The sequence below is a fragment of the Argentina silus genome (genome assembly GCF_951799395.1).
Source record: "Argentina silus genome assembly, chromosome: 4".
Lineage (NCBI taxonomy): Eukaryota > Metazoa > Chordata > Actinopteri > Argentiniformes > Argentinidae > Argentina > Argentina silus.
Genome location: NC_139658.1, coordinates 3,642,895 through 3,652,894, shown reverse-complemented (window position 1 = coordinate 3,652,894; position 10,000 = coordinate 3,642,895). Strand labels below are relative to the sequence as shown.

The window sequence follows — 10,000 nt, the reverse complement described above, 5'->3', positions numbered from 1 at the left end:
ATTTTAGTTTGACTATTTAATACAACTTTGATGTTTAATTGTCTTGGTTTGTGAACAACAGAGTTCATGCCTGACTGTAACATGCACCCGACAGTAGGCCGCCATTGATTCCTTTGCTCTAGGCAAACTCAATAAAGCACAAGTATTTTAAATTAGGCTACTATTTGAACCCAGGTCTGCCAGGCATTGGCCATGGCTTTAATGATCAATTAATTTCCCTGCCTCCTGCAAATATAAATTAATTACAGATCAAATATCTTGGCTGCTTACACAAATGATGATTAGAGGCACACCACATGTTTAGTTACCCTTCGCTGCTTCATTGCTAATTAAACCTTAATGTCTTGGTTAATTCTCTCTGTGTATCATCAATTGCTCAATCCCTTTACTGAACAGTTGACACATTTGTTGACATTGTTGACAGTTGACATTTTCAAAGATCATTGTGATAAGTAATTTTTACTACTGACCTAATTATAGGCATAGCATGCTGAATGGTGCTGAACTATAGATTGGGTATTACTATATCTTATTGTTATCTTACACACACACACACACACACGCACGTGCACACACACACACACACACACACACACACACACACACACACATACACACACACACACCTCCCTTTCCTCACTCTCATCACTCTCTAGCCCCCTGGTGCTGTACCCAGGTGTGGTCATCACTGGGATGCAGTACATTTGCAGCTCCTCTAAGTGTGTGTGTGTGATCCGTTTCGACACCTGCCAGCGTGTATGACAGGTTCTCCTTAGTGTTCACCCCTGGGGGATGGCGACGGAGACGTAAATGATGCTGTTTCATGAGCAAGGAGGCTTCCTTTAATCCCAAGGAAAGCCTTCGGTAGCGTTAGGATGGTCCTCATGAGAGCAAGGTGGGAGATGATCTTACTATCACTTCAACATGCTGCTGTCGAATATTTATCACTTCAAGTTGTAAGCAGCTCAGTTCATCTTTAACACCCAACTCTCACCCCTTCTCTGTCTCTTCTCTGTAAGGAGGCGGGCGGGAGAATGCAAGGGGAGAAAAAGAGAGAGGGAGAGAGCTTTAGAAGATGATTGGCCACAGCTGAAATCCCTGCAGGTGCTTTTTCATCTATTTGCAGCTATTTTCTCAGCATTCTCTGAGGGGTGGCGATGAAGGCACTAAGGGCGGGTGGAGTGGCGTGAGTTGACCTTGGAACAGTCACACGCAGTTGTGTGACCGCAGCCATCCTTCAAATGAACAGTGGCTCCTCCCGAGGGGGGCAAACGGCAATTTGCACATTTCGGTGTGGATAGCCCCCTTGGAATCTCGAAGGGGGTTACCATGGTGCTATAAGAATGATTGACAGCTCTGGGACTCTGGTCTGGGCTGCTGGTGTGTATAGGGGTGTTTGACAAAGCATTAGCTGTTGTGTTTCTGCATGTGCACACGATTCGTAGCCACCACATACAGACAGGCGAAAATCAGTGAGTCCACTCACCTCGAACACCCATGGCCAGTGACAATATGTTTGTATACAAAACAAGTATCAGTTAGGACACTCCATTTTAGAAAGAGCTTTCACAGCACCAAACAGCGTTTGTAAATGAAATATTTATTTCAAGGGATATCATTTCCTGATCGCTACCGATTAAACATAGTCATTAAAGCCATTAGTTCTACGGGTCCTCCGACTGACCGACCCTCTGGCACCACCTCGAGGTCTCGGCGATCATCACCGGAACACACGCTTCCTGGTTCCAGCCAACAGCGCACCTGGATAAGATCCTCAATCAGCACACCTGCAGACCATCTCCCAATCAGCGCACTATATGAGTCCTGCCAGAACTCCACTCCGGGGCCAGAACATACTGTGACTTCCACGTCTTGACTCCTGGATTCAGCCCCAACCCTTCCACGGACCTAGCCCCTCATCTCCACGGCCCCAACCCTTCCACGGACCTAGCCCCTTGTCTCCACGGCCCCAACCCTTCCACGGACCTAGCCCCTTGTCTCCACAGCTCCTCTCCCTCCCCGTATCCTGGGCCTCCCTCCTATCGACCCTGGACCAGCCCTCGACCATTCGCTTTCGGATTACGGATTACCCTACCTTGGTTATTATTATTCATTACTATTCCTTTTATTAAATACGCCCACTGGGCTAAACGTTCCTACGCCTCTTGTGCCGTCTTTGGTTCCGCCAGTTGTTCACTGTGTAACAATTAGGAAGCTTTTAAAAAACTTGAATGTTACATACTGGACCTTTAAAGTTGCTCTCTGTACTAAGTAGATAGACAAGTTTGTTGTTTCAATTCCGAAAAATGGAAGACATGGTCCTATGTAGCCCTGTCATGTAAGGTCTTCACAACTAATGTCACTTGGCTCTGAAGAGAAGCAGGTCCTATGGACAGAGCGGGAAGTGTGTGTGTGCCTGGCGCTCTTGCATGTGTCTGTGAGTGTGTGTCCGCACGCACGTGTGTGAGAGAGAACAGGGGAGAAGAGATGTCAAATTAGCTATGCCGTCAGCCTGGTTTCCCCTTCCCTGTATTGGAATTGTCATCACTCGAGCAGAATCAAGAAGCCTCCCTTGCCCTCAGTGAGTTTCACAGTCCAGCTCTCTTCTTCTCTGCCTCGGCGGGTTAATTAGATGACGAATTGCTCAACCTCCAGCGGGCTGACTAGGAATGTCAATCGCACAGCGAGGGATCATCATATCAACAGGAAAAGTAAAGGCACAAAAGGGGTCGAGTTTCATGTAAATATACACAATCAACGTCTTGAAGCTGAGGCAAACATGATATTTCACCGAGCCATTTAAACCTGTCAGTGTGCTGTGAATGCACTGACAGCCACGGAAACTATCCCTGCACCGCATTACATAACATGTCTGTCTACACTGAGTCACGTTTGCATTGGTTGGTTCTATCTGGCGGCCATGTTGACATTCCGCCTAGGCCACACACTGACAGTAACACTCAGAACGTTGCAGAATTGGAATGGTTTGAAGGGTCAAAAAGTCTCATGTACAATAAAGAATAATGTTCTATGTTGTATATTTTTTATTTGTGAAATCCCTATAAGTGAACCATAGAGAGGGTAGAGGTGGGCCTGAGCAACCAAGGTTCTGCTCTAATGGTCAAACATCTACGTATACGACATACAAAAACTAGTATGTACTGTCCTGACAGTTATGCCCCTGCAGAGGTGCAGTGGTCATTAACTTGTTAAAGCGTTAACTTCTCTCAGTTAATATTGTTGACTTTGTTTTTATCCAAAACAAAGCGCTGCCATTACAAAGCACAGATGATGAGGCCCCCCCCCCCTCTCTCTCTCTCTCTCTCTCTCTCTCTCTCTCTCTCACACACACACACACACACACACACACACACACACACACACGCTACTTTGCGCAAGAGAGATGTTCGGACCTATTTGGCCAATCTCCATCCTTCCACGTGTGTACTGTAATTACGTAATGCTTTGGATATTTGCGGAAAAATGTTTGCCTTATTCACTAATAAGTAGGCTACTTCGCTGTGAGTTGGTTACTTCGCTGTGACAGGTTACAGACAAATGACAAGCATATCATTTTACGCATGGCATGGCAAGAATAGCCGAATGTCTTTATCATGAAGTGGGGAGGAATTGAATTTCGAAACATCTCTTGAGTTTCCTATGAACCGTCAAGCTAATTTACGTGGAAGATAGAGCTCCTTCTCGTCCAACTCCAGCGAGTCTCCATCTACCGCCGTAGGCTAAATCGATATCAAAATAATCTTATCCAATCACAAAATGTTGAAACCATCGTTTATTTTCGTGAAGCCAATCCCTGCTTGTCACTATGGTGATTTTTATTTTTCAACAAGCCGAGAGAAGCTCGGGTGTTTCCGTATGGAGTAGCAATTAGAGCTGAGAGTCTTCGTTACGCGCGGGAGACACAGACACATCGCTTTGGATAGCCATATAACCAAGCAGGGAGAAAAGTATTCTTAAAATGGAAACCGCAAACCAGGTATTTCGAATGATAGTGTTTTTTTTCCCCCTCATTAGCAATATGGTTTGCGTTAAATAGTCTGATTCCTATCAGAGACATTGTACATGTATGCAATGCCATATTCATATATGTAAATAAATAATTACCTTTTTATTTTGTTTGTCGTTATTGTTTTAGCTTGTGTCTGTTGGGACGTTCCACGTGCTTAAATTACCTCTTGGATTTATCCGCGTTTTGGAATGGGTAAGTTCAGTGTTGGTATAAACATATTGTCTTATTTGTTTTGCATTCAATAACTTCATCACATGTTGCGTATAGTCTTAACTAATTATGCATTAGTATTTGTCTTGAGATTTAGCTCTGCATAGCAGTCACATTTACATGTGCGCGCTCTACCCCGGTGCGCTTTAATTATTGCGCCTTTGATGTACTATACCCAACGGTACTCGACATGTTGTTTTGCAAACAAATCTGCAATACTGTGCTCATTTTGTTTTCATTAATTCATATTGGTCTCAGGTGAAACGTTTCCTTTTTAAAATTGAAATTCCTTTGATTGTGTTGCTCCACTTTCTCCGGAAAGGAACCGTCCCAGCGCATGATCAATCAACGCGTGAACGATCCGCTTAACCGTGACCAAATGACTCAAGTTTATGTAATGAATCGCCTCTGTATTACAGTACTGTTGATCTTTGGTGCCCACCAGAAGGCTGGACTTTTAAAGTCTTACTGTCGTGCGATTATAGCCTCATTGACGCGTGTGCACCTTTAAGATCACTTAAAACGCATGAAATAATAAGAATTGATTGAACAGTGATTTTGCCCAAAACATTATGCTTAGGCTACAGTCAGAAATCTCAGCTCCATGTCACATATTCAACCCAAATTATATGTTGTGCTTATTGCTTAAGTCATGTATTTTACAGTTATGGTATAAGGGTGCCATAAACCGACATACCTGATTTCCTTTGATGTGAGTAATAGAAATGACTGTAGCCATGAGGGTGTCAGAATGTATGCCTCCCTGTTGAACTGTGTGGACTTGAATATGACATGGTGTTATTTAAATGTTTTTAATTTATGGATGTAAAATTGCTAGCCATTGTCAGTGTAGTTGAATGGGTATTTTTTGGAGGAGAAAATGGCTCCATTACTTTAAAGTGCAGAGGGAGTGTTTAGTGCACACATAAAGCTGTGCTGAGGAGAGACCTGCATTTTTATTTGTGTGTTGGTGTGTGTGTGTTTGTGTGTGTGTGTGTGTGTGTGTGTGTGTGTGTGTGTGTGTGTGTGTGTGTGTGTGTGTGTGTGTGTGTGTGCGTGTGCGTGTGTGCGTGCGTGCGTGTGTGTGTGCATAACCCATGACTGCTTAATATTGCTACTGAGTATTATATTTGTGCATGATGATCTCAATGTCATTACTTGTGATGGTTTGTTTGTCTTGCAAACTTGAGGGAAATAAGTCTCATAACCTCATAGCAGACACCCACAAATGTGTAAAGACAAGTAACCTTTAGCCTGAAACTGAACAGATTTCAATGGGGTGAGCAGGAGAGACAGTTACAATGGTTTGTTCTATGTGACTAAGATTCATGGTGATATTTGTGGGTCAGCCCAAAAGAGCAGGCAGATGATCCAAAGCACCATCTGTATGATGAAGATAACGCTCACAGATCTGTGTATGTGTGTGTGTGTGTGTGCGTGTGTGTGTGTGCGTGCGTGCGTGCGTGCGTGCGTGCGTGCGTGCAGCCTGCCACTCGCATGAAAGGGTAACGATTTCCTGTCACATTGAGAAAATATACAGTTGCAAATATACAGTTGCAGTGGCACTGATGTAAATGATGGCTTAAATTGTAAATGTGTGTATATTTACACACACACACACACACACACACACACACACAGATGACTGGATCGATTGGGTCGCTAAGAGCATTCCAAATACTCCAATATTGTTGAACTTTGAGTCATGGGAGGGACCAGATGCAGACACAAAAAAACATCTAGTTATCATTAGTCAGTCTGACAGGAGACCCATGTTAAACCTGAGACATATTGCAGTAATACTACCACAGTATTATTACAGTAACATCAGATTCAAGACCCTGCTGCTTGCCTACCAGGTAGTGAAGGGAACGGCCCCTCTCTATCTGCAAACAATGGTCAGTCCCCAAACCACAGCGCCATCACTCCATTCTTCCACCTCTGCTGGCCGCTTGGCAGCACCATCTCCACGTGGACCTAGTGGTCACTCAGCTCGGTCTTGGCTCTTGGAATGAGCTTCCCACCAGTGTCAGGACAGCAGAGTCGCTACCTGTCTTCCTCTGTAGACTAAAGACCATCTCTTTAGATTACACCTGAGCTCCTCCTCCTCCTCAGACCTCTCCCCTAGCACTTACCGACATACTGTACCCAATTGTACGTTACCTGAACTTTTGCATAATAATACAACAAAATAAAATAAATACTAACCAATTGTTTTCTTCCCTTGCTCTACCATTGTGCTTTTGGCTATTATTCTTATGGAAAGTTTTACTTGAGATAACTGTGATGTACAGTTGAATCACTTACTTTAGACAAATGCACTTATTGTAAGTCGTTCTGGATAAGAGCGTTTGCTAAATGACTAAAAGGTAAATGTAAAAGTAACAGCACAGGACCTTTATGCTTTCTCACCTGCTTGTTCTCACCTCGTTTAGAATCATATGGGACTTATGCTGTGCTGGCTGTGCTTACGGATCCAAACAATCCGTCACTCAAATCACATGACCAATGTATTCAGAGGTCATTTGAGCAAAAACAGGAATTGGGTATAAATGCTAAATTTGTGTTTCTGCTTCTGAAATCTTAATGATGTATGTTGTCCCAAAGCATCCTAATTGGCTTTAAGGCTCTCATTCATTACCTGGCCACTGCTCTGTCCTATCCAGACCCCAGGATGCTAGATGAATAGATACAGTATGTCAGACGTCTGTCCCAAAATCAGTTTATTTTGCAAGTTAGTTAGCTCCTCTGTTGTTTTTTGGAGATGAAACACAAAATAGGTAAATCTCTGTACGATTCTGACACTAATTAGTTTGACACGACAGCAGCTCTTTAGAAGCCAGTACTGCTAGGCCTACATGTTGGTTGTCATCTGTGTGTGTGTGTGTGTGTGTGTGTGTGTGTGTGTGTGTGTGTGTGTGTGTGTGTGTGTGTGTGTGTGTGTGTGTGTGTGTGTGTGTGTGTGTGTGTGTGTGTGTGTGTGTGTGTGTGTGAGTGTGTGTGAGTGTGTGTGTGTATTGAGGAATCCACCTCAGAGACCTCTGTGATAGCCACAGAGACGCACAGCTGTCAATTCCATTTGTTTACAAGACTCTGACATTTACGGATGCGTTTGTATTGACATTTATATTACAAGCGAGCCTTTCAATACAGGGCTGTGTGTTTTCATGCAGAGAACTGCATGGAAACTTTTCTGTTGTGTGTCTGTGGGTGGTTGCTCTGCAGAGTGATATGAGACTCAAAATGTGCCAAGACAGATCTCTCAGTGCGGGTCAGCTACTGTGTGGTAGTTTCCCATGTGTGTTCATGCTCTAGGTCACCCTTGCACATTGTCCATGCAGCTGTAAGCTCCCCACGCTACTCATGTAGAAGCTGAGATGTGCCCCAAGACTGTGTAAAAAAAATTTGTGAGCGGGTGCATACGCGTGTGCATGCAGGCAGTTCTACATTAAGATTTATCATCTTATGTTGGTGAACAATTTGTCTCAATTATGAGTAACAGCACTCTTTGAGGATACCAACACTGGCCTATAATAATGATGTCATGTTCATATTGTACGGTATGAACTAAAGCTGCCTGGCCTGGGGTTCAGAAGTGTGTCAGATGATGTCTCTTCACACTACTGGCAACTGTAGAAATACTACTGACATATCAATAAGGCTGTCACATCAGCTATCAGTAACAGACAGCATACTTTTCACTTCAATGTGGTTGTTGGAAGCCAGATTGGAGTTTGTTTTAAAACTCTACAGTAGGTTATTTTAGCAGTATTAGCACCATACATGTTCAGATGAGGGCTATGTATGAGTCCCTTGCCAGGCAATGCAGCTTTATTTAATAAAATATGAAATACAGTAAGTACAGTATGAGGATGACATCATCATTGTAGGCCAATTTGTTTTTATTATTGTAAAAGAAAATGTGCTCTCAATGACTCACCTGGTTTAATAAAGGTTACATAAATAAATAAGACATACTGCAAAAGAACCACAAAAACTTAAATGAGTTGAAATTTAGCTGCTTTGACTTAAAATTATTATATGCATTCCCTTATAACCTGCCTTTGCTCAGGGTTGGTGCACTACAAGGTCAAAATGTTATATATGTTAATCACTGAGTGACCTTTGCTCCCTTCCTTGTGTAGAGCAGAGTACAGTGGGGGAGAGGGGCCATAAAGTCTTCATAGTTATGCAAATTAGGAAGCGCTTCATAAGAGGACATGACATTTCAGGAATGTATTTCTCTTTCTCTCTCTCTCTCTCTCTCTCTCTCTCTCTCTCTCTCTCCATTTGAAGTGTCCTCTACTGAACATGGGGCTTATCACCGGGGTAACACTCACAGGCGTAAACACATTGGGTCTCACATTGGCAGTACTTGTCACGTCTCTGTGGTTTCTGATCATTTTTGACTACCATACAAGCACAAGCACAACTACACAGATAAGGACACACACACACAGGCATATGCACACACACACACAGTCCTATTTGGTCTGATAATGCTAGCTTGCTTGTGCTCTCTGATCAGTTTTATGGAGACTTGGGTCCGTTTTTTACCCCCAACTCTCCAATGTGTTCATTGTGACAATCAAAGTTTCATGCTATGCTGCCTAGCTTCAAGACAGTCAGATCAATGCAAGGAGAGAACCAATGACTACCAGAGTTACCAAAGCCCCATGTACCCTTTACCTAGACCTGTCAGTTCAGACCAGACAGTTCTATCAGCCGCCGCCTGTGACTCAGACAGGAAAAGATTGCCCTGTCCCTTCCTGTTGGCATCCCCAGCCCAATGTCTGGGCAAGGGCCACAGCTCATGCCTATGCCACTATCCTCAACTTGGCTCAGTGAAAATGACCTTACAGGGGAAAGGTTGGAGAGTGAGGTCATGTCTAGTGCTTGTTTAAATTACTGGAGTGGGTCTTTGACTAGAGAGGACCAACTCTTGCACAAAGTTGCAGTTTTGGATAGTCATAGACTATTGTTGCTCGTAAAGTATGATACTTATTTCAGCAAGGTATGATACTGATGTGAGAAAAATGCATTTCTGGGTTTAAAGAAGTCCCTCATATACCCTATAGAATACTGCTGCCAAGAAATCATAAAGTGCACTCTGGAGCTAATATTACGCCATGACTCACTGATCTAGACATCTTTTTGGACTGCTAGCTTCCTCAACTCTGTATAGTTATAGGTGTCATTATCCAAAATCAAACTTTTACGAGCATGTTTTGTCGCCTATCCAAATAGATATGGGGAAAAATAGCAGTGTTATGATATTTATAATTTAAAAAAATGTTTGGATAACATCTATGATGATATAGAGTTGAGGATGTTACTGTAGCAGTCCAAAAAGGTCTCTGGATTGATGAGTCATGGCAGAATATCAGCTCCAGTGTCAAACATGAGATGGGCCTCCTATAAGTAGCTCGCCAAGCAATTTTAAGTCCATACATTTTTGGTGCTGAAACACAAAAATTCCCACAAATAATAAGAAAGCTTGTGGCTTCCATTGGATAGTAAACCATGAGCCACACTTATGATCCCACCCCTGATTAGCCATGGTTGACTGAAAAACATCTGCCAATCAATGCCCACCTGTCAACGTTAAACGTCAATCGCATACTGTGCAGTCTTTTGAACTTGAAGCTGGGAAACAGAAGTGTGAGCACGTGGAGCAGTTTAAAGCTAATTAGCAAAAGCCAATTTCGTTTGAACATGAATGCTGAGGCAGTGCCTGCCAAAAGGAAAAAAACATAAAAT

General features: G+C 43.1%; 1 protein-coding gene across 1 annotated transcript in view; it reads left to right on the top strand.

Moving 5' to 3' along the window:
* Positions 1-3,979: 3,979 nt before the first annotated feature.
* The window catches only part of synpra (synaptoporin a), a gene marked incomplete at both ends in the record, with an annotated part of 25,558 nt that continues 19,537 nt past the window's right edge, over positions 3,980-10,000 (top strand). Inside the window, 2 exons of the mRNA XM_083668107.1 lie at positions 3,980-3,997; positions 4,157-4,222. Of these exons, the coding sequence (XP_083524233.1) occupies positions 3,980-3,997; positions 4,157-4,222 (84 nt within the window). The remainder of the gene's footprint in view (positions 3,998-4,156; positions 4,223-10,000) is intronic.